The sequence below is a fragment of the Cordyceps javanica genome, chromosome 2, assembly GCF_051103115.1.
Source record: "Cordyceps javanica chromosome 2, complete sequence".
NCBI lineage: Eukaryota > Fungi > Ascomycota > Sordariomycetes > Hypocreales > Cordycipitaceae > Cordyceps > Cordyceps javanica.
In genome coordinates this window covers 3,162,349-3,189,047 of record NC_139296.1, presented here as the reverse complement: position 1 = coordinate 3,189,047, position 26,699 = coordinate 3,162,349, and the positions used below count along the sequence as shown (strand labels likewise).

Sequence of the window (26,699 nt, the reverse complement as noted above, 5' to 3'; positions counted from 1 at the left end):
GAGAAGACAGGCAACTGCATAACAGTCCTATTCTTTCTTGAAAGGACGTTCTTATAGCAAAGAACACGTCGTGAGAAACTCATTCTTGCCTCCGCCTTGCGAAGAACTTGTTTGATTTTTCTATTTGGTCTATTCTTCTGGCGTTGCAGGAATCAGGGAGTCATGGCCTAGCTGGCTAGTTCACACTATTTCGGGCATGGCAGAAGAACACAACGGAACAGAGGGGGACCAGAGTTGGATGGTGGGGGCTCGTCTTTATCTGATTCGCTACCATTCCAAATGCATGAAGAGTCGAATCCTGGTGTTTATTTTTCTTCTTGCTTGCTTGCTTCTCGTTTACTGTTTTGCAGTCCTTGGTCAATGCGGCTTATCCTTTTCCCCCAACTGTGATTTCGCTTACTCTTTCACGCTTTCTTCAGTCATGAATTTTCCTCTTACGACAGCGAAATCTCTAATAAAAATACCAAAACATCTTGAATAGCAATATCAGTCCATCCGCTTCCCCATGCTTGTGATTTAAGAATGGTATTCGATATTACGTTTATTTTTACTTCATTCGTTTTCATTATATAGTCCACCATGAACAGAAGAACCGGGCCAAGATGTCAAAATATACAATCCGAAACCGCCCCAAGCTTCAATACAAAAAAGTTGCCGTTCTGTCATGAGCAACTGCCCGAGCGATGGGTCCTCTGTTATAAACAGGTGAAACAAAAGTCTCGCTCACAGGTGTATCCGTCAACGCCACAGGTACCCTTCTTTTCCGCCGGAACAACTGTCCTTGAAGTCGCACCTGTGGATTTGCGCCGGCGTTCTTTTGCTTCTTGGCGCTCTCTGCTGGTTCTTGGCTTGTCTCGAGAGAGCGATGACAAGGAGCCTAGGCTCAAACGTGTCAAAGAGGACGATGATGGCTGCGATCTGCGGCGGGAAGTAGTACTGCGGGGGGTTGCGCTGGACTCCTTCGATAACGCGATAGAACGCGCTGGCATGACGGTGTGGGTGGACTTTGCTGCCGAGGTGGTGTATTTCCCCTTGATGAGGGTTTCTACATCATCTTCTCCTCCACCGATAAGAGACAAAAGAGAACGGCGTGAGGAAGAAGAGCCTTTTCTGAGACTGCTAGATTTGGAATCAGGCGCTGATGTTCGTGACGAGCTCGAAGATGGCAGCCTCGAACGTGCTCCTGTGCTACCAGGCGAAGGTTCCTTTGGTGTTGCCTTTGGCGTGGAAGCTTTCGAGGTCCAAGAAGGCAGAGACTTCCTGTTCTCATTCCGCCTCGATATGTTTTGCTGCGGCAGCGGGTGTCGTGACGACGATGCGGGTAAATTTGGATGAGGAAGTGGCCGAGCAGCTTCTTCTGAATCCATCCCGAACTCGTCGGGCCTTGGTGGGGGGCATATTGAATTAGTGAAATTGTTTTTAGTGATCAGCGGCTCATGACGCAGTTCTCCCTCAACAACATTGTCCTGCGCATGACTTTGTTTAGACACATTCGTTGTCGTCTCTAGAGATTCGTTGTATTCCATCTCTGCCTCCTCATCACTTGCGAGCGGAATATCCGCCGCAACATCTTTAAAGATGTCCATGCTTTCATTGATGGAATCGTCATCAACCAGCAGTGGTTCATCAGTCCTTCTTGAAGAGATCAAACTAGTTGTGGTCGAAGGAGCTTCGACGTCGTTTATTTCAATGTCGTCCGTTGGGAAAGCGAAGTCGCTGACGGGGCTAGAAGGACTGTCTTCAGTCCCCGACATCACATCGAGACTGTCTAGTATGTCTGCGGTCCCGAGTAGATCGTGGTCTTGAGAGAGCGGCTTCGCGGGTACCGAAATAGTCGGTACTGGTCCTTCCGCTTGCTCACTAGGTGCTTGTTCGCTTCGAATGTCAATTCCGCTGTCATCTCCATCTCCATGAATGGTGATGGATGGCCTCGTTGATTTATCCAGTTCTGTCGGCTTGCAGACTGGTACCTGTGTAGTTTCTGATGTGTCCATCTGGGGGTCCAACATTGTGTTTGTAGCAATAGGAATATTCGAAGCGGGCCCTTCGCTCGCATGGCGTTCTGCCCCTCCAGAGGGAACTGTCTGCTCAGCAGCTTCCAGGCAATCTTGTTCTTCCGTGTTGAATGTTTCCCTGGGCCGAGCGAGGGCCACCGGAACTCGCGAGATTTTTTGCTTTTTTGTTAGCGAAACTCGCTTCATAGAAGTCAGTAGCGCTGGGGCTTCGTCATCAGAAAGTGCGTAGACTGTGTCTATATAGTTCTCCCCCAAGAAGCTATGCACATGTATTTCCGGCTTCTTAAAGGCAAGTACGGGGTTCTTGAGGGGGAAGATTGCGGGTGCTGTTGGTGTGTCATTGTCTGATAGCCCTTCATCATCTTCTTCAAAATGTACCACGCTGTTGACATGGTTCTTTATGGTTTGGCGCATAATCTGATTTGACTGCGGCTTCTTTGGTGTAGTGCGAATTGGTAAACTTATCACTGTATCTTGGGAATCCGGAATTGTAGATGGCATTGATTCGCCCGGCTCTTCGGTAGTGCCTTTCCCAGAAGCAGAAGCAGCAGCAGCAGCAGCCAGTTTTTCTGCTTCTTGCTTCTCTTTCTTCGCCTTCTCGGCCTCTTCCTTCTGCCTCGCCGCTACTTCAGCCTCCTCTTTTTCCTTCTTTTTTCTTTCTTGTCGCGCTTGCACGGATAAGGCTCGTAGATGCATCTTGATTTTATAACTGGTGCGTCGCTCCGCAGAGACTTTGTCCCATGATACTTGCTCACCAAAATTGGCTGGTTTCCGGTCACGTCCCGACCGCCTACGACCTTCGGCGGCAGCATCGGAGTCGTCACCGTGTTCTTTGGCCATGGTAGAGCGGCGAACAGCCCTATCAATCAGCTCCTGTTGTATCTTTCGTAGCATGATCTCTGCCTGTCCACTGTCTTTGTCCATCTCAATTGCTCCGTCCGACTCAGTTGCGGAGTGCTCCCCCTTCTGTGGCGGTTTGGTACCATTCCTATTTCTCTTTTTCGACGTTGCTTTCGAGGCGAGTTGTAATGCTTCTGCCAGCTCGTTCCAAAGTGTATCATCATCCTCATCACAAAATTCACCGGCAGGGTTTTTGATATCAAGTAGTTCACCGTGGCCTTCGTCTTCACCTTCGCCATCGTAGGCAGCCGTCTCACTAGCGACACCGGGCGCTCCGGCTGGTTTCGGTGGTCGACCTAATCGCTTGCCGTTTTTGGAAAATCGCGGCTGCGCAAGCCTCCGCCTCCGTTTGCGGCCCAAAGCATCGAAAGACACTATCATCTCTGGAGGACAATTGTCGGTGCTCTCATCCGCTTGTGCGGCTTTCCGTCTTTCTTCTTCGCTTGACGTCCCATTGGAAGTCTTCTCTTGTGCTGGAGGCGATATCTCTAACGCGGGGTCTATTTGACAATTCACTGGGGGCGGTTGCATCGCTTGAGGTGGCCACGTCGCTGGGTTGCATACAAAGTTGTCGGGGCTTATCCAAGAGCCAGTGGTCATGGGAAGACCATTTGGCACCATGGGACCATTTGGCATTGGAATTTGACCGGAGAAGCCGTCCCATGGCGAGGGATAGGGGCCCGGGGCTTGAAACGGGTTGCCATACCAGCTCTGCATGAAATTTGGGTGCACTTCGCCACCAGAGAAGGTAGGCATATACCCGGGAGGGGCAGCTCGAGGATCGCAAGGGCCGTGGGTTTCATTCAGCCGCCCAACTTCATAGTCGGCCGTCTCAGCGTCATCATCCTTGGGCTCGCAACGTCGCGTGTCCAGGTGGTATGGCAAGTTGTCGTTGTCAACCAAGCCGTCAGACTGTGCCAGGTAGCTGTCTCCCGTCGATGTTCCGCAGAGTGTTGGGTCAATAGCCTCGTCTGGCTGAGCGGATTTGCCATCATACTTGTCGAATATCTGGGCAAGCGTTGCACGGAAGCGGGGGTCGGCGAAGGCTCGCTCCAAGTGCTGTTGGTATGTTTTGTCGTCTTCTCCCGCTGGTGATTTTGTTACTGGCGGTGGTATTCGAGGCGGTATGTTGCTATTTGATGCTTGAAGAAGCGGTGGAGAGGCCGTACGCCGCCGCTTTGGCACAGGCTCGTAGTCCATGACCATCCATCCACAGGTCAGAGGTCAGAAGGAGCTATGTGATGCGCCAAATTCCACTGTCGATAGTGGCGATTCGCGACATTTCCGTATACTGGGCGTTCTCTCGAGTTGTATATGTCGCGAAGAGCGTCTCGTCTGGGAAACAAAAGAAATGGGCGATAGTGGTGTGCAGATGCCGTTGTTTGGTAATGTCAATAGACTAGACGACTAGAGTCCCGTAACTAGACGGGTTTACCTTGCGGCCCACCGCGTTCTGGCAGTGGATACGCGTAGAGTGCTGTTGTGCCCAGACACTGACTGGTACTTAAACCGCGTCGCATCCAGCGCTAAAAGACAGCCCCGGTCAGTGTGCAGAGGAAGCTCCCCTTTGGAGAGCACAACTGAAACTGCTGATGGCTGACGATTAGGGTGTTGATCATGTTCATACCATGACGATCGCGTTTAAGACACTACACAATTGCTATGTGTTGCCGCTCGCCATTATCTATACCGAACATCCAATGTACTGATACGCTATGTAAATCAGCTTCCTGGGAAGATGGACTTGTAAGTACCTTATCAAGCACAGGTACTTTTAGGTAGGTACCTGAGAAAGCCTCCCCACTGTCGCCTGGTAGGAACCTACCTGCCTGCCTAGGCTAGGTACGTTGGCTTCCTTCCTACAGCTACGTACCCCGAGGTACCTTTCTTTCTACAGCCACCCTCGTGACAACGTCATTCTGGCACTCAACTGCTCAACTCACCGTCCCGGACAGCCTGTGCCTCTGTCTCATCTCCATCATGAGCGCGGCCTTACAAAGAGAATCATGTTTTGTCAAAAATGTCGCCAGCCTCTCAAGCTAGATGGCTCCCTCCAGGACTTGAATCCCGCTGCCTATGATCTCTTGGTTTGTATGTCCCAACACGCTTCCTCGCGACCACCAGCCGATGGCCGACAAAAATGCTCATCCCATCCCTAGCTTCGGCCTCACCGCAACCTCCCAAACAAACGGTCGTTCAATTCCCGGCCAAGTCACAAACAAAAGAGCGAGACGCCGCCCGAAAATCACTCTACGAGACGGCATTGCAAAGCGCAAGCACGCAACCGACCTTCAAACGGCATCATGGTGGTAACCCACGAGATCCAGCCATGTCCTTTATATACTTGTCCGAATCACAACTCGGCCATCATAATGATCGAGCACAGTCACCGAAGCAGCAACAGCACTCGCCCCGTGCATCTTCTCAGTCGCCGGCCAAGATGCAACGATCAGCTTCCATCCACGCCGATAACACAACCCCTACACGCGATGACGAAATAGGCCGTGTGAATCGTCTATTCGAGATCCTCACGGCACGCTCCGATATTGATTACCCAATATGTATCGAGTGCACCGACATGCTCGTCGACGGTCTACAGCAAAAGCTCGATACGGCCACCCGCACACGTGATATCTATATTTCGCAGCTCAAGGAGCTTCGCGCGACACAACCGAGCGAGGCCGACAAGAAGGCCGCCAAGGAGCGACAGAGAAAAGCCGAAAGCGAAAAAGCGGCTGCCATGAGGGAACTCATACGCCTCGAGGCCGAAAAGGACGCCCTTGACGAAGAGATTCTCGCGCTTGAGGACGAGTCGCGGCAGCTTGACAAGGAAGAGGCTACCTTCTGGGGCGAGCGCAATGCCTTTGCGGCAAAGATGGCTGACTTCCAAGCAGAGAGGGATAGCGTGAATACGAAATACAGTAACGACTCGCAGCTGCTTCAGAAGCTGCAACGAACAAATGTCTACAATGACACTTTCTGCATCAGCCATGACGGCAGCTTTGCCACCATCAATGGGTTGCGGCTCGGCCGCCTCTCCAGTAAACCCGTCGATTGGCCAGAGATCAACGCCGCCTGGGGACATGCGCTGCTTCTACTCGTCACCGTCGCCGACAAGCTCGAGTTTCGCTTTCAGGGCTACGAGCCGCAGCCCATGGGCAGCACGTCCAAGATTATCCGATTCGATGCCGTCAGCCCCGCCGCCAGCCGTATCGGTGGCCACGACACGCGCACCGCATCCCGCCCGCCCCCCGCGCCCAAGAAGAACGTCCTTGAGCTCTACAGCTCGGGTGGCGACCTGCCCCTCGGCCTGCGGCTGCTCCACCGCGGCTTCGACAACGCCATGGTGGCCTTCCTCGAGCTCGTCCGCCAGCTCGGCGATCACATTCATCGCAAGACGGCCCACACCGGCCGCCAGCTCAGCTTGCCGTACCGCATCGATGGCGACAAGATTGACGACGTCAGCATCCGCCTCGGCATCGCCCAGGATGACGGCTGGACAAAGGCATGCAAGCTGACGTTGACATGCTGCAAGTTTCTGCTCGCGCATGCAAGTAATGTTAGTACGGTTTCGCGCGACCCAGACTCATGAAGGCGGGTCAAGATGGGAGTCAATTCGGTATATAGAGGTAACACTGGCGGCGTACGGCATACAGAACACATGGCTTACCGACGGCAATCTAATGATTTGGGTAAATATCACAATAATAGACTACACACTAAGACAATAATACGTAACTTTTCATACCATTGTTCCCGTCACATGTCGAGCGATTCAGCCAGGCTTTGTTCTAAAGAATTGATTCGCATTACTAGAGGCCGACCTATCTGTATATCTATGTGCGTAGATGCATGTGCATAGGTGCATTGTAAAAGAAAATACCAGTATACGTACATACATGGGCTACATGCACATTGCATACAAAAATAGATCTCCTCCCCCACAATGGTAGTCATGACGAAGATTGTAATAAAATTGCAGGCTCGCGAGCCTCGACAAATCTTTTTTTTTTTTGGGTTTGGTCTTTGGCGTTCCCTTTTTTTTTATCGCCAAGCGAGAAAGATAGTTTTTTCCAATACATGGACATGAAGGAAAGAAGCATGAAAACAAAAAAGCTTTTTCCCCTCCCTCTTCATCTGCTCGTCCACTAATCGCGAAATCGCGTTTCTCATTCGTACTGTTTCCTTTTTCTTTTGTCACAAGAAATCTTCTTCTCAAGAAGAGAAAAGTCCCAAATCAGAACTAGGATAAACACGCCAACAACAGATACAGTAATATAATATAAACAATAATAAGAATCAGAAAGAATCATGCTATAAGATATGCAAATTTTACGTCATTTTCCACAATGCCGAAAGTCACGGCAGAAGCAACTACTGTTTGCCCAGAATGGTGGCCTCCAGCTTGTCCTTCTCGCCACTGTGCTCGCACATGTCGCGGAAGATGCTGTCCTTTGTCTCCCAAAGTTCCTTGGGGCTGCCATACTCGGCGACGGTGCCCTCGCTGAGAACGAGAATCTTGTCGAAATCTGCAATAGTGCTCAGACGGTGCGCAATGACAAGTAGGGTGCTGTTGTCGAACTCCTCGCGGATGCTGCGCTGGATGAGTGCATCCGTGGCCATGTCGACGGCCGAGGTGGCCTCGTCAAGAACCATAATCTTGGGTCGAGCCACAATGGCACGAGCAATACAGAGCAGCTGGCGTTGTCCCTGAGACAGGTTGCCACCCGACTCGGAGATGCCGCTGTTGAGGTCCCGGAAGATATTGGTGTTTTGCGGCGCGACGGTTGAGTTCGAGGAGGACGCAGGTTCGTTGGCGGGAGTGACAGGTTGTGAGTCAATGAGATGAACGCGCTGGAGGCATTCACGCAGCTCTTCGTCTGTATATCTTTCAAAAGGATCAAGGTTGGAGCGGACGGTTCCGGAGAATAGCACGGGATCTTGAGGGATAATGGCAAGGCGCGAGCGTAGGCTGTGAAGATCAATCTGGGAGATATCGAGGCCATCAATGATGATGGAGCCGGAACGCGCCTCCAGGAAACGGAAGAGAGCGAGAGTCATGGAAGACTTGCCCGCACCGGTACGGCCAATGACACCGACGCGCTCGTTGTTCTTGACGGAAAAAGAAACGCCCTTGAGGACGGCAGGCAGGCCATCTGCATAACCCACGACAACGTCCTTCATCTCAATAGTGCCAGAAGTCGGCCAGGCAGCAGGGGGCTCCACACCGTCCTGTTTTTCCATCTTCAGTTCAGAGTACTCGACGACACGCTCAGCCGCATTCATGTCAAGCTCCAAGCCAGCGTATGCTCGGATAGCGAAAAGAATCGTGTTGGCAAAATCAAGCGCAAAGGACATGGCAAAGCCGGCCATTGCAGCGTTGGTCTTGGTAAGGATGATGACGACGCCGACGCAGGTAGTGAAGACGGTGCCAATAGCAGCCATCCTGATGCCCATCCAGCGGTTGAAAATCCAAAAGTGAACCTTGTTCGTATTCCAAGTGTCGAGGTGATAGTGCATACGCTTGATGTAATCCTTGTTCTTCTGGAATGCGCGCAGGGTGGAGACACCAGCGAGCGTGGTGTTGAACAGCTCAAAGACGGGTGACTTTGAATTACTTTCAAGACGCTTCATAGGTCGGGCACCATCCATGTATTTCTTACCGATAAAGGCGGCACCAATGATGAGCAGTAGCGCGAGAGGAAGAACAAGAGGAGTGACTAGGGTCGAAGCGGCACAAACGGCAATAATGGCAAGACATCTGCCAATGAAGAAACTGATACTAAAGCTCAGGCGGGTGTCGATGACGTCAAAATCAGCGGTCATGCGGTTGAGAACTCGACCGACCGGAACAGTGTCTAGCCATCTCAGGGGCGTGCGGACGACGGTGAAGAGAATCTGTTCGAACAATTTTTGACTGGCCTTGAGACTCATCGTGAAAGCCCACAGCATACGCATGGAACCAACAATACCGCTTGCCAGAGCAATAGCAGCGTAGACTCCAAGGTAAAAGCTCAAATGCAGGTCGTTATCAGCGACAGGTGCAGCGGCGGCATGGAAGCTGCCGTGCTGCAGCGAGAACATGCTAGCTGTGCCGTGCGAGGAAAAGGTGTTGATAGACATGGTCGAGTTATCAGCAGACTTGTCGACGGATTTTCCAGTCCAAATCTGCAGCCACCAGTTGCGACCAACATTACCAGCCTCATAGGCAATGTAGAAGCAGCCACAAGCAATCCAGAAAGGAAGACCGCCACTGGCATTGATGTAAGTGGCATAGACATGGCGTTTGACCGAGCCCTTTTCGATTTTTTCGTCCTCGACGAATTTTTTGGCCGACTTGGAAGGGACCTTTTGCAGTTCATTTTCGGCGTCAGAGGCTTCTTCTGAATTCACCATGGTCTCGGCGTTGGCGGCTTCGTCGGCTTGGATCTCGGCCTCGGTTTGGGTGTGGCTGCGAATCTTTGACAGAGTACCATCTTCAGCCAAGTCACTGGTGAGTCCAGAGTGAAGTACAGTGCCCTCACCGAGCTCGACCAGGTACTTGGTCTTGGACTCGACGAGAGCGACGTGGTGAGTGACGAGAATCCGGGTGCGACCGTGGCAGATGGGGCCAGCGATGCACTTTTCAAAGATTTGGCGGCCAACGTGCGCGTCAACAGCGCTGAAGATGTCGTCCAGGAGCAAGAGCTCGGCACGCGAGTAGACGGAACGAGCCAGAGTGACACGCCATTTCTGGCCACCGCTCAGGTTGATACCGTTGGCACCGAGCTCGGTTTGGTCGCCATCCTCGAGAATGTCGAGATCCTTGCGCAGAGCACAGACTTCGACCACGGTGTTGTAACGCTCCTCGTCATACGGCAGACCAAAGATGATGTTGTCACGGAGAGTAGCGTTTTCAAGCCAGGGGTTCTGGCTGACGTACGCAACAGTACCGGGCAAAACCCAGTTGCCTTTGTGTGCCTTGCTGTCGTTGCGCTCGGCCAGAGGTGGTGCGCGCGGCATGATGACTTTGCCGGCAAGTAAGTCGACTTCACCGATGAGAGAGGAAAGTAAAAGACTCTTGCCAGTACCAGTCTTGCCGGAAATGACGGAAAGCTCACCCTGGGGAAAGGAAAGGTTCAGGTCGCGAAGGACAAAGCGCTCGTCCTCTGGAACCTCATCGTCGACGGGCCAGGCGATGGAGGCATTGTCGAGAGCAGCATCGTAACCGCGGGTGATAATGTCGGTCATCTCGGGACCCTCGAGATACTTGCCGAGTCGGCGAACCGAGATGAGGGTGTCGAGACCATAGCCAATGAATTCGGGTAGAACAGAAAGACTCATTTCTAGACTCTTGAAGATGCCGATAGCGACGAAGGCGGTAGAAGGCTTCAGAGATCCATTCTGAATAGCATAGACAGCGAGCGAGACGACGGCGAGCAGAATAGGGCTGACAATCCAGCAGGTGAAGAGAATAAGGTCGATGGCGAAGATGTAGCGGATGGTTCCGAGTTCCTTTCCACGCTTGGCCATGATGCGAGCGGACCACTCCTTTTCCAGGGCGGAGAACTTGATTTGTCGGATGCCGAGGAGAGCCTCATTGATCATAGCGAGCTTCTCGTCGCGAATCTTCATAAGCTTGTCCTCTTGCTTGAGATAAATCTTGGAGGCGTACATGTTGATCGGCAAGACAATGGCCCAGGCAATGACACCAGCCAAGTAGGGTTGGTAACCGATGAGCTGGATGAGGAAGACGGAGTAGAGAATTAGCTTCGAAACGGCGTTGATAATGATGAAATGCATGGCAAGAAAATCGGCAATGCGTCTCGAGTCAACTCCGACAAGGTTCACAATGGCCTGTCGCGAGCGAAGAACAGTTTCGTCGGCCTTGTCGTCCTTGGCATCCTTGGCATCCTTTTTCTTGTCGTCTTCACCGTCCTTGTTGGCTTCTCCGTCGGTATCGCGGTTCTTCTCGGCCGTCTTGACGTTTTTGCGTCGGAGCGACTTTTCAAATACAAGGGCGGAAAGCTGAGCTGACATGGGGATGCCCATGCCCACAATAGCATACCAGTTCAAGTAGCCATCAAGCCACTGCTCGCTAATACCGCAGAGACCGAGTCCAACGACGTGAAGCCAAAAATCACCAAATCTCATTTCATCTCTAGGTGTATTTTCGAGCTTCTGGATGAGCCTGAGGAGAATGATGTAGGGGATCATGCCAACGGCGACGCGGAAGAGGGTGCCGGTCCACTGTATAGCGAAGCGCCAGCCGTAGACGCGGATGAGGTTGCGGAGCAGGCCGGCACCAAACTTGAAGCTCTCCCAGGCTTCGACGAGAGTCTTGGATCTAGCGTAGCTGGGGGGGCGAGGAACGTCGGTCTGCTTCAGGTCACCCTTTTGGCCTCCCAGGTCGAGGGTCTTGCGGCCCCAACCCCAGGTGAATCTGCTGAGAGCATGGACGCTAAAGTTGCGATCTACGGGCTCATTGTTGTAGAAGACGTCGGGGCGACGAGGGATGAGGGTAGAAGCGACGGCGAGCAGGCCGGCAGAAGCAAGGGTGGAGATGCGCAGGATGAGAGTGATGTTGTGTTGAAGGGACTGGTATTGACCAACATGATTGGTTTCTGCGGTTGCGACAATGATGTTTACGAGGGAGGCGAGGAAGATGCCGAGGCCGATGTCATAGACTTTGATGAAGTTGTGATGAGCGCAGAGACAAGCGGCTTGCAACAAGATGAGGATCTAGAAGCAATGCCAAAGAAGAAGGAGGCGACGGTTAGCAACATTGGGGAGGGAATGCAAGGAAGCCGGCCGAGAGTCGGTCAAAGAAGACTCGAGCTGGGTAGGTGTGCAAACTCACCCAAGCACCGGTGGTGAGCCAGGTGGAGAGGAACAAGTTTCCGTGGGAGGTACCTGTCGTGTTCAAGACGGCGAGAGCAATTGACAAGGCGGCAGTGGCGGCAGCGAGAAAAGTCACGGCAAACTTGCTGGGCTTGTTGGAAAAGGCAGCGATGGACTCGGGGGTGGCGACACCGTCGTGATCCTCGTAGAAGTTGTCCTTGGGCGCGCGGGATCGGACCTGGGAGACGATGGCGGACAGGGCAGGCAGGGTGGTGAGAGCGGCAACAGCGAGACCGGCAGCCGAGGCCTTGAAGAGCTGGTCGTGGTCCATGATGCGAGGGCGGGCAGAGGCGAGAAAACAAAAGACGGCCTCGGGAGGGCTGGCTTGCGAGGACGTGTCTTTGGGGCGAGGACGACGCAGCAGGAGAAAAGGCGTGCTGGTCAGCCGCCCGGGTGTCTTTTCCTCTTCGTCACGGTTCGGGTTACGTTCAAGGCCGAAGGCTCGCAGCGGCGGGTCCGACCTGCTAATAAGCGTGGCCGTGCAGCTCTGTGTGAGAGCGAGAGAGAGAGAGCAAGGACTGCAAGACAAACGGGACTCGAAGATGGCTTGTCGAATTGTCTTGCTTTCTTTTTTTTTTTTTTGCTCAATTTCCTTGTTTCTCTTTTCTTTTGATCCCTTGTTCACGGTGACAGCAATGGGGAGCAACGGTACAAGAAGCTCATCTAGATGACCAAACAAGACAACAACAACACAAAGAAGAAGAAAAAAAGGCAAGAAGAAGAGAACCCGGAGGATAAATGTCCGGGGTCGTAACAGGGGGGGAGGGAGTCTTATGACGTGCACTCGGCGCAGCCTGGTGACTGTTGAGAAAAAGTCGAGGCCCGCCAGGCGTTGAACGAATAAGTACGGTACTTATCCGTACTGGTACAGATTAGAGTGTACAGGGAAGGTAATACGGTAAGTACACCGGCTACGAGATGGGGTAGTTAAACGAGCTAAAACAGACTAGTTGGTAGGCAGACGAGATGTGAGAAGGGGGCAGAAGATGAATGAATACATGACAAGCCCGGGAGTGATTAAAAAAAAAGAATTGGAAAAAAAAAAGTACCGATTTGCAAGCAATTGCGTGGAGGAAATACATGCATGCGGCTGGGCCGGCCGGCAGGGACCTGGCGGGCAAGTTAGTCACTAAAGTGGGGTGGCAAAGCCTGGTTGCCTGGTGCTGAGCGCACTGATAGCTGATGCTACTAGTACTCAATGCTCACTGCTCAGTACTACTGGTAAGTTGAGCACCTACTAAGTAAACTACCTTGCCCTCGCAATTGATACTGGAAGCTACCAGTACCTAGGTTGCTAGGTAGTTTGGTAGGTAATAGTAGGTATCCGTGTGGGGAGCTCACTCGTCACCACTGGCGGTGATGGTAAGGGTGGTCGTGGTATCAGTGATATCAGCGGTAATGCGCACAAAATTAGCACTCGGGCAGTTGGCAGGGACTGGCTTTCGCCGGACCACAAACTTGCAGACACATCATCATCCACATCGTCATCATCTTCATTGTCCGTCTTGCTCACGAGCACAAAAATTCCCCCCCTATCTGCAGTGCTGGCCAGCCAGGGGACCTGCCCCAGCCCAGACCCCTCCACTTCTCCCTTCGACTTGGGGGGGGGGGGGGCAAGTACCTCCACATACCTACCTAGCTATTGGCCAAGTACGGAGTAGCTATTCAAGTACCAATTGAGAGGCCTGGGGTTCGGGGCTGGTCCTCCTCCGGCGTCCATCGGCGGAGAGGGCGGGCTGAAATGGGGCTGACACCGGCGCGCCTCGTCCTGAACCCGTCAAGATGGATGGCGGCATGGCGGCGTGACTCGCCAACTATTTTTTTTTAGCAGCTCTCCAGTTTCTTCGTTCTTTTTATATGTGTTTGGGATGAGATGGCCGGAGATGACCCTTTTGCCTTGCCTCGAGGCAGCACCATTCCAGCAAGGTGCTATCCCGAATTCTTTTTGTTTCTTTTTGTTTCACCCTTCTGACAATGCCAATTCATGTACGAAACTTTGCACAACGTGCTGCCTACTCGGCAGCAATCCCGGCCATGACTGCAGCCAAGGAGCAAGACATGGGCTGGGTCCGTGTCCGTCCCGCCGGCTGACTGACTCTCTCTCTCTCCCCCTTCCCTTGAGATAATCTCTTTCCTTTGAATGACACGACATTACATATCAAGCTCCCCAAAGTCACTTGCTGCCTTGTCGCGGCTGAGAAACCCCATCGGCTTGGTGGAGCCGCCATATGACTCTAAAATTATACACAGAGCACCCAAGTCACCCGTACTCCGTAATCTGTCGAAAGGAAAAACTATCGTGACTTTGCAACTAGCCCTTTTTAGGGCAGAGTATCGGCAGCTGATATGTCAATTGCGCGAGCCTCATCTTTCTTTTCATCTTTCTATTTCTCTTCCTCTTTCTCCTCTTTCCTCCTCTTTCTCTTTCCTCCTCCTCCTCCTTTTCATATCCGAAAGCACGCCCCAACGCGAGCTCGCCACCCAGTCGAACGAGAGCTCCAGTGTGGCACCGGTTCAGCCCGCCTACTGGTAAAACCATGCTGCCCGCATCCAGTCACAAAACTCTGATGGTTGGCCGGCACGCTGGAAAAGGCAGGCGGGCGTTGAAACGTGGGGCTCATTGCAATGGGCGGTGGGCAATTGGCTTGTGGCGGCGGCTCTGTGTATCAGTGAAAGGCGAAACCCCCATGTAAGAGAAGGGGGGGTGGCAACAAGACCTTTCTCTCTCTCTCTCTCTGCGACTTGTCTCTTGTCTCTGGTCTGTTGTCATCCTAGCAAACGAAGAGCATGATACCAGTATGCGAGCGCACGCCCTGCGTCTTGACCCTGTCTTGCGCCAGCCCAAGACTTTTCTTAATCTCATTTTACCAACAAGGCTACCCGTTATTTTCCCTAAGTATGTCTTCCTTCTTGATCGGAAACTGTCTCGCCGCCCTTGCTGCCGCACCAGATACTGATAAGCCGGCAAGCCCTGGAAGTCGTACCCGGCGCACGCCCAACCTAGTAATAAGCAGATTCTCATGACCGTTTCCTGCCAAAACCCGTATTAATAAAAACTACTTGCAGTATGCAGCAAACGCCGTTGGACAAACAAACTACTTGTCTAGATGGCGTGCTCTGCTTTCAATTGAACGATTTCACATGACCAATTCGTCAATAGACATCTTTCTCCTCTCTTCACAGCCTGCCAGTGCGTAGATCTACCCACCAACCCACTCACCCAACCACTGTTAATTTCCATGTACGGATACTCTCGCGCTTGTTGCCTTCTTTTTTTTTTCTCGTCACTTGCCATCTCGACAGCCGTACCCACAGTCACTGGGTGCAAATGAGATGCATGAGATTTCGGCGAGGTCCTTTTGCGGCTTGGCCTGGTCGAGGTCCGTAAAACCCACTTGTACTCGGTCTGTCATTATCCGTATACTCAGTACAACTCGACGGCGGTCTCACTTTTCCCGTAGGCGTGCAAGCGTGTACCCTTGAACCGCACGCTTTCCCTTTTCAATTCTTCGGCCGTGATAATCAGTACTTGGTGCATGCGCTAGTTGGCTTTGTGGGCGGCTTTGCATCAGGCTCTCTCTCTCTTCCCGACTCACTTGGCGCGCAAGAAAACGCAACGTCCTCTCTCGGCGAGTTACTCAGCCCGCTCATGCACAGGGGAGATCTCGAGCCAATCCCGTGTGCATGCATCAAAGCCTCGTGATGCTTTGGAAGCTGGGGAGGGGGTGTGGCCGTTGTCGTCGTCTTGCTGTTGCGCAAATGTGTCTTTTTTTAAGGGAGAAAAAAAACTCCCAACAATCGTACATGTACCCAGGACTGTTAGACGCCGGGAGCTTTGTTACTCGCGACAGTGTTATTTGTTATTTGCTGTGGTGCCTGGGCTTCAACACCCCCAGGCTTATAATTACCGTTATCAGTACATAATAGCGAGGCAGGCAAGTACATACCTACATATGTAGGTACGTTCGTGAGGGAGCGTCTTCTTGCCTGTCCGCATCACTTTGCAATACTCGACTAATAAACATCCGACACTCGTGATGAATCAGTTCTGCTTCGTCGCTTTGCTTTGGCCACTTTTATTTCTATCAGTCTCCGACGGATCAAAAGTTGCAACCCATTCATTCTCCGCTAGTGGTGACAAGCTGGGCTAAACCACTTCCTGACCGCCACAACCCCGCGGGGTGACTCACGTTCCGACGTAAAGTGTACTTGGTATGAGCTCGCCGGACTGCGTTTTTGTGTCGTAGATTTGCACGCATCTAGTTTCTCTCGGGGTGGTGGGGGGACGCCTCATCATTGCCCCCCCTAGCCCCCTTGCTCCCCCAGCATGTTCTTGGAACGACAGCTAGATCGACTCGACAGCCGTGCTCGTCAAAATCTATGATTCGGCTAGGCTGCTCTAGGAGATCGCAGTGCAGAATTCATCTGTCTGGCTGCCTGGCCATGGTCAGCCCCAGATGATGGCTGCCTAAGGATCGTCTCCCGACAAGGAAGCTGTCGCCAAGTAGGCAGCTTGAATCAATTGGACTCTCTGAATTAAATCTGCGGCTGAATTAAACCTGCAGCTGCCTGGGCTGAGTAGCACACCGTCGATTCTGGTAACCTCAATCGTCTTTTACTATACTGTATTTTTGACCTGGTCGTGATGCTTGAAGTACTCCAATACCATCCCTTTACGTGGCTACCCTAGACGCGATTCAAGAATATGTGCAGGGGCATGTTCACCGGTTGTGTGGACAATTGGCGATGTATATGGGTATTGGTTTTTAATTTGACCATTGGTCCTGTTGGAATGTTCTCGTAGCCCTGTCTGGAGGGCATGTGCATGCGCGAGGGTGACGATTAGATGCATCTAACACGGCCGCACCTCGAGTTGGTCAGACCGCGGCTGCCACAGCACTTGTGTTCCTCGCTTTGCTATGCCCTGGTTTGGTGCAGTTGTACAACACTACATGTATGTATCTACAATTATACTTATTGTTTTTCCATTTTGTTCGATTCGTCACCTTAGCCCCGTCCCTGACCCCGTGGTTGGATCTTGTTTTAAATAAGCGCCGAACCCCCAACCTACAACCTCAACTCCAAGGCATATCTTCTAGTGAGTAGCATCTCTTCTTCATCACTTGCGACCAGTCGCTTATATATCTGAGACAGTGGTGTTCGAGAAGAATTTTAAGTCGTCATCGTTCTAAAATTGTGCCAACATTCTGGATCTAGGGCACGTCAGCTCTCGGTAGGTGACCAAACTGATCTCTCTGAAGAAAGCACGCGCAGCTACTGTTCAGCCGCGTTATTGAGAACTCTGAGCCATTTTGCACTTTCCAAACGACGGAACCGTTTATCCAATGTCTACAATAAGTTTCTTGCCTGTTTCTGGTGGCAACACGTCCCCTCAGCTCCTGGATTCTGATCATTTTCAGGCACTAGACAGGGCTTTGGCAAATCTGCTCGCCACGGATATTGCTCTTCGAACCCTTGCGCAGTTGATGGATGGATTGCCGCTCTTCGATGTCATCAGATACTGCTTGAGTGCAAACAATCTGCAGGGCTCACCCCTCGAACAGCACACCCAGCTTTGTCCTGGATCACTGGAGAACGCAAAAGAGTTGATCGCCAATTTCAACGTAGCACAGTTACAGTTTGAAGCATCGGCACGTCTCTCATGCCCATTATAGCTGAGAATATCCAAAGCTCATACGGCCCAGCTGTTGCAATCGTTCCAAGATGCGGAATTGGACAGTGGCGCATTCCTGCTCCGATTGATCGAGCTTGTCGCCCGGGCAATCCACAGTATTGCCGTGATAATGGTTGGTCGTCGCGCACGAGAGTATCCTAGTCCTAAGCCACCGGCCTCTCTATTTTGCCATATCAATTATGACCAGCACGAGCAGTACCCAAATGGTGTCTCCGAGCTGGCTGGTTTCTGGGCCGAAGATCAGATATTCGGCGGGGTAGTACTTTTTGACTGGGGTGAATCTGGAACAGAGGTAAGCTTCCGCATCTATTGTCGTCATCTTCTTCGCGACCGCCCAACTCACTTCTGAACTACTTAGGCAAAGAGTGTATGGCTGCACTCGGGCCGAAAAAAATGGACTCGGCGCGTGTGGATGCCTCTTGAATGGCAGATGCGCGCCATTAAGCGGTTCTTCGCGAGCGGACGTCTCGCTGATATAGCCGAGGAGGCAGACGAACGAGAGCAGCAACTAAAACAACTATTACCCGAGCGGCAGCTCAGATTCTTTCGCAAACAGTGGAAAGATGGGTTTCCTTTCTTCTGCGAAACTGATAATTTGATGCGTCATGACGACTGGGATGCTATGTTCGAACACAACATCTACAATGACCGATGGGAGCGAACTTTTCCATTCGGAAGACCCGAGGAGGGGCCTCTCGACACGTTCAACTACCCTGAATTGCAGGGTCTCACAGACGCCATAATGTATGCGCCCATTGATGGTCACCAAGATTCTCAAGCCCAAGTATACAAACCTGAAAAATCTCAATACTCGAGTGATACGAGTGTGGACGAGACATACGATACAGGCAAAGGGAGAATCCCGTTGGGACATTTTGACGGCAAAACGTTCCACTATGCAGATGAAGGGATGAAAGAAAGAATACAGAAAGAAAAGGACAGAGTAAACGCACTCCGCGAGGATCCTGACTGGGATGGCCAGATTTAGCGCATGGATGTAGCCAACCGTCGGCATAGCCAAGATAGATTGCTGCCAGCCCCGTAGGATAGAAAAATCTCTATCATGAGGTCTACGACCTGTGAGTAGTTGAAGAGGAGGAGCTCCTTATCTAGGTTCATGACCAATTGATTTGTTGCCTGCACATATGAGTGAATAGTTTTACCGTCTTGCTACGAGATTGAGAGGGATATATTTACAATCAAAGAAACTTGAATTGTGCTGGGTGGTGCAGGAAAAGGACATGTAGTTTTTTGCCCGGGTTTTCGGCGACGCCCGAATGCAGTTTCAACAAAACGAGAGAAAAACTACCCCACAGAATCAAACACATGTTTCAACTTCGTACCTAGACCCAGATATGATCAGGGCAGCAAACAGCATATCTCATGCAGGTTCGATGCTGGTTATGCCGCGGCCAAACCAGACGTCGTTTCTACGTGGTTGTGGCCACTGTTAATGCACAAATAAGTAGGAGCCCCTCCGTTCTGAGCCGCGTTTCATTCAGTTTCTAGCTGATTACCTACCTACTTACGGATAGGTACTCCGTACCTACTCTGTACTACGTTCCTGAATACCTGCCAAGGTAAAGAGTTCTTATTAAGTAGCTGCAGGGTGCCGTGACTAAATTGCGTATCGGAGATACATGCATAAGTACTCAGTAGGCACCTGACAGCCTAGGTAAGTACCTACCTATGCTACTACTGGTAAGATATTCTGAATCCCTGTCGCCACTAATTTGTAGACGGTTGTACAGCTAACAGGTCACCAATGCAACGCCAAACCGCGCTGGATGCCGCTGAAACGCGGCCAAGTCGGTGCCGTGATGCGCTGGGCGAGGCGTACTGTACGAGGCGTGGCGTGCTGGACGTGCTGCACCCACAGGCCTGTCCCAGCTCCGTCCCCACGTACTACTAACTTACGAACCTGGCCTGACCTGAACGCCCTTTCATCTTCGGTTGGTTGCTGCATCTTCGCATTTCCAAGCATCTCGTTGCTGTCGTTTTGTAAAGACAAAAAAAAAAAAAAACTACAATTCGATTTCGCGTTTGAGCCACCGAGAATCCCAAGCCACGATAGCTACAGCCTTTTCTCCTGCGGCGTTTCTCGGCTGCCACCTCCTCTTCTACGCCGCCCGCCCGCCCACCTAACAAACGTTGGCCTGGGACAGTCACTCTCCTCCTGCTTATCGACCCCGAGACCCCCCCCCTTCATGTCACCCACGACAGAGCTGCCGTAGCATTCTGTCGTCAAGATGAAGGCCACACCCCTCATCATCAATTGGCACGAGCAGAACGCCCCCGTCTACTCGGCTCACTTCGAGCCGGGCGGCAAGGGCCGTCTCGCGACCGCCGGTGGTGACAACCACGTCCGCATCTGGAAAGTTGATTCCAACGGCACCGATCGCAAGGTCGAATACCTGTCCACCCTCTCCAAGCACAACCAGGCCGTCAATGTCGTCCGCTGGGCACCCAAGGGTATGTTTTAGCTCTCAGATAGCTCGTGGTCGCGTTGCTCTCTCTACTGAACGGTGCCCGCTGACCTGTCTTGTACTCCATAGGCGAATTACTCGCCTCGGCCGGCGACGACGGAAATGTCATTCTCTGGGTTCCCAGTGAGCTAACCTCGTCCAATTTTGGATCCGATGGCCTCGATGACAAAGAATCCTGGCGTGCAAAGCACATGTGCCGCTCAAGCGGCGCTGAAATCTACGACCTCGCATGGTCTCCCGATGGTGCCCATTTCATCATTGGTAGCATGGACAACATAGCTCGAATCTACAGCGCCACAACTGGTATGCATATCTCCCGCATAGTCAGCAGACCAATCGTCATGAAACCGCCCCGATACTGATGCTGCCGCCTAGGAATCCTCGTCCGACAAATAGCGGAACACAGCCATTACGTCCAAGGCGTTACATGGGACCCGTTGAACGAATACATTGCCACGCAGTCGTCCGATCGATCGGTTCATATATACTCCCTCAAAACAAAAGATGGACAATATACCCTCAGCCAAGAAGACAAACCACCTAGACTTGCCAGCCACATCAAGGCTGACCTGCCCCCGAGACGGATCTCCTCGAGCAGCCCGGCCCCTCCCGACTTTGGACACCGAGCTCAGCTGTCCGTCGTCGACTCGAATACCTCGGTCGGATCACCAGTCCCGTCAGCACCAGGAACGCCGACATCGTTCCCACTGCCGATGAACCCGCCAAGCGTCGTTAGCCACAGTCGCCGATCCTCCTTTTCCTCTCGTCGATCTGCATCACCCGCGCCCTCGTTGCCACTCCCCGCGGTCATGCCCATGGAAGCGTCCCCGAAGCCGCACCCTCCATCTACGCTTCTTGGACTCGGTATGAAGAATGCAAGCCTCTATGCGAATGAGACCTTGACCTCCTTTTTCCGACGCCTCACCTTCACTCCTGATGGCAGCTTGCTCCTCACACCCTCGGGCCAATATCAGAACCAGCATCAGACGGACAAGGATGCAAAGCCTAAATACGAGGTCATTAATACCGTGTATATTTACACAAGAGGAGGCATCAATAAGCCACCCGTTGCACATCTTCCGGGACACAAAAAGCCGTCTGTCGTGGTCAAATGTTCTCCCTTGTTCTACTCCCTGCGAACCACCCCGCCACAGACCAAGCACATCACCATCGACACGTCTTCTGCGGAAGATGACATTCCATCATTGCCGGAGCCTCTTTCGCGACCAACGTCACCGGCACCGGTTATGGAACCACCACCGCCTCCTGCCTCTGTTGCCGACATTACTTCAACACCAGCTAAGCCAACCGGCGGAGAAGCAAGTGCTGCGACGCCAGGTCCCAAGCCAGCCTTCTCGCTGCCATACAGAATGGTGTATGCTGTCGCTACTCAGGATTCTGTTTTGCTATATGATACACAACAAAAGACACCAATCTGTGTTGTCAGCAATCTACATTGTGCGACCTTTACTGACCTCGCCTGGTAAGAAAATCTTTCTCAATCAGCATTGCTACTAGGCTAACAAGCAGTCCCATAGGTCTAACGACGGACTCACATTGCTTGTGTCATCCTCTGATGGCTTTTGCTCGACGTTATCTTTTGCGCCTGGAGAGTTGGGAGATATTCATCAGGGTGAAGTCGGCCCACCAGCTAAGATCCAGGCTGGTGCACCAGGCTCCAATCAGATGACTCCTCTCGCCACACCGACGACGGCCTTTGCGCCTCCTTCACCCTTTCCTAGTGGCTCGCATCATCAGAACCGCAATTCGACAAGCTCGTTTACGGCGCCGTCGCCACCAGCTTCTGTTGGTGGCACTTCACAGAGGCCACCTTCGCCAGCGAGATCAAATTCGACGTCATCCGTCGCAACTCAGTCGTCCACGATGCCTATCGGGGTAGTGAGTAATCCTACCCTTATAGCAGGTACTGTGCCTGCCGTGGCCGCCACCAACTCGAGCAAAGTAACCGGTGTTCCCTTGACGACCCCACCAGAAACGCCCAGCAACACAATGGCTGGCAACAAGAGAGACGCCACGGACAGCGAGAAAGAGGAGACAAAGGAGCCTAAAAAGCGAAGAATTGCACCAACTCCAGTAGAGTCGAGGGACTCGTAAACAATACGCTGATCAGAGGAAACAAGAAATTGCGCAGAAGAGCCTGGAAGCTCGCAGGCTTTGAGCATGGGCGACATGATTTTAGTACTTGGCGTTTTGTGAGTGTGTATTCTAGGTTTAAGGATTAATCGGGTATTGTGATTTTCTCTTGTATTTGTTGCTCGTATAAAGGCCACATGTCGGCTGCATTCTTTTTGCAACATCTATGAACAGACAGACAACAGACAGCACTCGCATGAGGCCTTGGTTATCAGGCCTGAATGAATATGTAGGAAATACAGTCTCTGAATCTCTGTCATCCCTACAAATATTCAGTAGATTTACTCACAGCCTGGCTACGGCTGGTTGATATGTATGACTTAATCCAAGACGAAATACACGACTCTAGATTGATGACATATGGCTACCATTTTCCTCCTCGCGATTGATCAAGTAATGATACTATTTGCAGGCCCATCTAATTGCGTTCTTTGTGTGGCGGAGCCCCGGTCCGATGACCGAATATGGGTTCCGCCTATGCTGCTGGCAGTCTCACAAGCATTCTCAGGGATCGTCTACTTAGCAGTCTCTGGCGTAGAGATTGAGCGACGGATCCGCACATGCATTGCGTTATGGAGACTTCTACGCCGTTGCTTTTGTTATACAACCGACTGTAAGGCATTGCTGTCTTGCGGGGATTTCGCACTCGGGCAGAACCATGGAACAAACACTATATTGTACAACCCTCCAAAGTGCGGTTGAAACCATTCACTTCCCTGTGTCTGCTGTACGGACCAAGTGACGGCTAGACGAGCGAAACTTGCGAGACTCCGCCTACGAATATCAGCTCATCGCACGGCTCGTCTTCCTCACCACAGCTCCATTGTAGGCCGAAGCGACGGGCTACTCATGTGGTTAATATCATGAGACCTCGCAGAGTTCTTGCCATTTCACTTGAGGAAACAGAAACAAAATGTAACAAATTACAAACTCTGCTCGGCATACAAGGTCATGTCGATGCAAGTCGTCTTGAAATCTTTAAACTCGTCCACCTTTGTCGTCAATTTCTGCTACTTAGTGGCATGCTTAGACCGGAACTCAATAGGCTAATGGCCTCGTCTTGCGCGCCCAAGTCGCCGTCTTAGCAGCGCTTCTAGACATACTTGACACCGCCTGATGTTCACGCCTTCCCCTCTATTAGCCGTCTAGTCGATGAAACAGGTGCGAAGAAAATTGAGTCACATTTTGCGCATGCCATTTTCTTCCCCCGGCGAATCGCAGGCGCCACATTTGCCCAAGTTTTGGCAATTTGCTGCATTGGGGGTTTTGTCAGTCCCCCCACTGATTGCCCGGATATCAGCACCCGGCCGAAGGGAATAATCAATTGAGACGCCGCCGACCATGTACGAATGTGGACTTTGCCCACAAATCCATGGACCGGGCCTTGCTCAAGACAATCCCGATGTCGCTCTTTATTAGTAGTAGTAGTGCCGGTCTCTTTCCTCGCAGACTTCCCGTTCTCTTTGCTATTTATACCTCCTTCTCTTAAACGCAAAGTTTTCATTTCAATGCCATTATCGTAGCGAGCGCTGCAAGCATAGCAGCGTGCATCACCGCAGAATGGGTCTTCCAAATGAAAGCCCGGCTGACACCGGCGCCGCCTCCGATCGGTCGGCCGCCGCCACACCACCCCCTTGCAAGCCGCCAGTCGACCTGCGACAGTCTGAACAAACCACCGGAAACGACGCAGACGCCGTCTGGGTGCAGGCGCCCGTGACCGAAGCGGCCGGCGACGCGCCGCAGCGCTCGGCGGTGTTGGAAACCGAAGCCGCCTCGGTGGAGCTCTCCCGCGTGGCGTCGGCGCCGTACACCGTCTTCTCGCGGCGGGCGCGCGTCGGCATCACGGTCATGGTGTCCTTTGCGAGCATGGTGTCGCCCATGACGTCCAACATTTACTTCCCCGCGCTCGACTCGGTGGCGCGCGACCTCGGCGTGTCGCTGGGGCTCATCAACCTGACGCTGACGACGTACATGGTGTTCCAGGGCGTGGCGCCGACGCTGCTGGGGGACTTTGGCGACAAGGCGGGCCGGCGTCCGGCGTACGCGCTGTCCTTCCTCGTCTTCCTGGCCGCCAACATTGGCCTCGCGCTGCAGCGCGACTACGCGGCGCTCATGGTCCTGCGGTGCGTGCAGGCGGCCGGCAGCAGCGGCACGCTGGCGCTGGGTTACGGTGTCGTCGCGGACCTGGCGCCGCGGTCCACGCGCGGCAAGTACATGGGCTATCTGGGCGCCGCCATCAACGTTGGGCCCACGCTGGGGCCGTTCCTCGGCGGCGTGCTGTCGCAGACGCTCGGGTGGCCGTCCATCTTTTGGTTCCTCGCCATCTTCGTCACCGCGTTCCTGGTCCCCTGGGTGCTCTTCGCGCCCGAGACGGGACGTAACGTCGTCGGCAACGGCTCCTACGCCGCGCAGACGTGGAACCGCCCGCTGGTGCCCTGCGCGAGGGACCGGCGGCCCAAGGAGGAGATGCCGGCGTCGCGGAGGCCCAGACTCTCCATCCCGAACCCGCTCGGCACGCTTACCATGGTGTTTGAGAAGGAAATGGGCTCCATCCTGCTGATTGCGGCCGTGATCTATCTTTGCTTTATCCTGGTAGCCGCCACAATGGGGACGCTCCTCAAAGAAATATACAACTATAACGATTTGCAGGTGGGACTCTGCTATCTGCCGTACGGGCTGGGCTGCTGTGTAACGTCGGTTGTGCAGGGTTACGCGCAGAACTGGAACTATCGCAGAATTGCCCACAACGTGGGGTTTGATCTCAAATCCAAAGAGAATGGCGACAAGTTTCCCATTGAAAGGGCTAGACTGCAGCTTATTTATCCGTCCATGCTGGTCGGTGCGGTCGCGCTGATAGGATACGGATGGGCACTGCAAGTCGAAACATCGGTAGCGGTGCCGCTTGTCATGGTCTTCATCATCGGCATGATGATCCCGACCTCGCTCAACATGATCACAACGCTCATGGTCGACCTCTTTCCCGAGGCACCGGCCAGCGCGGCGGCTGCTAATAATTTGGTGCGGTGCCTGTTTGGTGCGGCGGCAACTGCCGTCATAGACTACATGCTCAACGGCATGGGGCGAGGATGGTGCTTTACATTCTTAGCACTTCTCATGTTTGCTTGCGTCCCGTGGATTCTATTCATCGAAAAGGCCGGACCACGATGGCGCGCCGAGAAGCGTCAACGGCAAGAGCAGAGAAAGCTCGACGAATCGCTGTAGCAGACTTGTGCAGTTCGTGGTGCAGGGAAAATCGAACTTCATCTCAATACCGAGCATAGTTTTCTTGCATTGATAGATCATTAGACATGATTATTAACCCAGATAGATTTATTATTATAAAGCCGGAATGGCGTGCTCCACGACCTCCCTTTGAGTCTCCCACATCAACCAATCTGAGCGCGTTGTTCTAGAATCCGTTAGCATACCGTATATGTTTGGTCTTTAACTGTGCAAATACATACGGCAAAAGACCCATTCCATTTATTTTCCAGATACCCACGGCTAACGCCACAAGCTGCATAACCACGTATACAGCCTTGGTTTGCAGAATCTTGGCAGCGTTGGTCTCGGTCTGGAAGCGCTCGAAGGCCTGGTTGGTGTTGGCAAGACCCATGACGGGGTTCTTGAACGCCATAAAGACCATCATGATGCTGAATATTTGTAGCGAGTTGCCAGACATGTACATCATGATGAAGGTCATGGGCAAAGCCTTGACGGGAGCGAGAGCCACCTCCCAAGCCTTCTTGAGCTTGAGGGTGTCCATCTCATCGTGCGTGGGGGGCTTTCGCGGCGCAGTCTTGGAATCTTTTTGCTTCTGCCATTATCAACCCTGGTCAGCATGCCTTGCAACGTTGGATGCACCGATTGGTTGCCGGCCACGAAAGGGAAGGGGGGGGGAGGGTAGCGCACCTTGTTACCACCAGAGCCAGCAAAACCGGGCGGGTCAACGATGCCAGGAGCCTTGGTCTTTGCAGCCGGGGGCGAACGTAGCTGCTGAACCCATCGGGGAACTGTATCGGCACTTGAGACCATGTTGGTAGTGATGCGCGAGGTCGAATGGGCACAGCTCGTACTGTAGCGGGATGAATCGAAGGGACCTAATAAGCAAGGTTGGGGTTGCATGTCTGGCTGGCAGAGCGCGGCCCACCAGCTTAGCTGAGCAGCGGCGATGCTCTGACAGACATGGACTGCTCACTACCAGGCACCTTGGCCAGTGAGCGGCCTTATCGATTACCCGTAATGCTGCGCCGCGGCCCCGTACCAAAAAGTAGCTCCAGAACCTGATGGCTGGTCCCCTTTTCTATGGGCAATCCGGCCATGACGAGAGTGTAGACGCTGGCATCAACATATCCCCGGCATCCCGCAAGTATCTCACGGCCGCGCGAATCCCATCGAGCGAGCGACGTCATTGAATCGCCCATCTGAAGTGGGCAGCCGCCTGCTCGCAAACCGCATCTCGCCCCTTGCGTCGCGGGACCCCTCCTCTACAACAGAGCGGCGCATCGCTGATTGCACTAAAAGCGACACACCTTTTGGGGTGAGGGGACCTCGACCATCTGCCGCCGC

General features: G+C 52.8%; 7 protein-coding genes across 7 annotated transcripts; 4 read left to right on the top strand and 3 right to left on the bottom strand.

Annotated features, from left to right (window-relative positions):
• Nucleotides 1–1,266: 1,266 nt before the first annotated feature.
• Nucleotides 1,267–4,115, bottom strand: V2A60_003441 (uncharacterized protein; the record flags this gene model as incomplete). The annotated part of the gene is made up of 2 exons (XM_083254776.1): nucleotides 1,267–1,383; nucleotides 1,491–4,115. 2 exons carry the CDS (start codon nucleotides 4,113–4,115, stop codon nucleotides 1,267–1,269), a joined length of 2,742 nt encoding a protein of 913 aa, XP_083110902.1.
• Nucleotides 4,116–5,244: 1,129 nt separating this feature from the next.
• On the top strand, nucleotides 5,245–6,507 carry V2A60_003440 (beclin 1; the record flags this gene model as incomplete). Its single annotated transcript, XM_083254775.1, has 1 exon — nucleotides 5,245–6,507. One exon carries the CDS (start codon nucleotides 5,245–5,247, stop codon nucleotides 6,505–6,507), a length of 1,263 nt encoding a protein of 420 aa, XP_083110901.1.
• Nucleotides 6,508–7,289: 782 nt separating this feature from the next.
• On the bottom strand, nucleotides 7,290–12,066 carry V2A60_003439 (P-loop containing nucleoside triphosphate hydrolase protein; the record flags this gene model as incomplete). Its single annotated transcript, XM_083254774.1, has 2 exons — nucleotides 7,290–11,636; nucleotides 11,755–12,066. 2 exons carry the CDS (start codon nucleotides 12,064–12,066, stop codon nucleotides 7,290–7,292), a joined length of 4,659 nt encoding a protein of 1,552 aa, XP_083110900.1.
• A 5,533-nt stretch (nucleotides 12,067–17,599) lies between these two features.
• V2A60_003438 (uncharacterized protein) lies at nucleotides 17,600–18,478 on the top strand (the record flags this gene model as incomplete). The annotated part of the gene is made up of 2 exons (XM_083254773.1): nucleotides 17,600–17,782; nucleotides 17,849–18,478. The coding sequence occupies 2 exons, from the start codon at nucleotides 17,600–17,602 to the stop codon at nucleotides 18,476–18,478; spliced, it is 813 nt and encodes a 270-aa protein (XP_083110899.1).
• Nucleotides 18,479–19,739: 1,261 nt separating this feature from the next.
• On the top strand, nucleotides 19,740–22,091 carry V2A60_003437 (WD40-repeat-containing domain protein; the record flags this gene model as incomplete). Its single annotated transcript, XM_083254772.1, has 4 exons — nucleotides 19,740–19,962; nucleotides 20,046–20,279; nucleotides 20,352–21,459; nucleotides 21,515–22,091. 4 exons carry the CDS (start codon nucleotides 19,740–19,742, stop codon nucleotides 22,089–22,091), a joined length of 2,142 nt encoding a protein of 713 aa, XP_083110898.1.
• A 1,599-nt stretch (nucleotides 22,092–23,690) lies between these two features.
• V2A60_003436 (major facilitator superfamily domain-containing protein) lies at nucleotides 23,691–25,352 on the top strand (the record flags this gene model as incomplete). Its single annotated transcript, XM_083254771.1, has 1 exon — nucleotides 23,691–25,352. One exon carries the CDS (start codon nucleotides 23,691–23,693, stop codon nucleotides 25,350–25,352), a length of 1,662 nt encoding a protein of 553 aa, XP_083110897.1.
• Nucleotides 25,353–25,466: 114 nt separating this feature from the next.
• On the bottom strand, nucleotides 25,467–26,165 carry V2A60_003435 (chaperone EMC4; the record flags this gene model as incomplete). Its single annotated transcript, XM_083254770.1, has 3 exons — nucleotides 25,467–25,539; nucleotides 25,595–25,947; nucleotides 26,043–26,165. The coding sequence occupies 3 exons, from the start codon at nucleotides 26,163–26,165 to the stop codon at nucleotides 25,467–25,469; spliced, it is 549 nt and encodes a 182-aa protein (XP_083110896.1).
• Nucleotides 26,166–26,699: the final 534 nt, after the last annotated feature.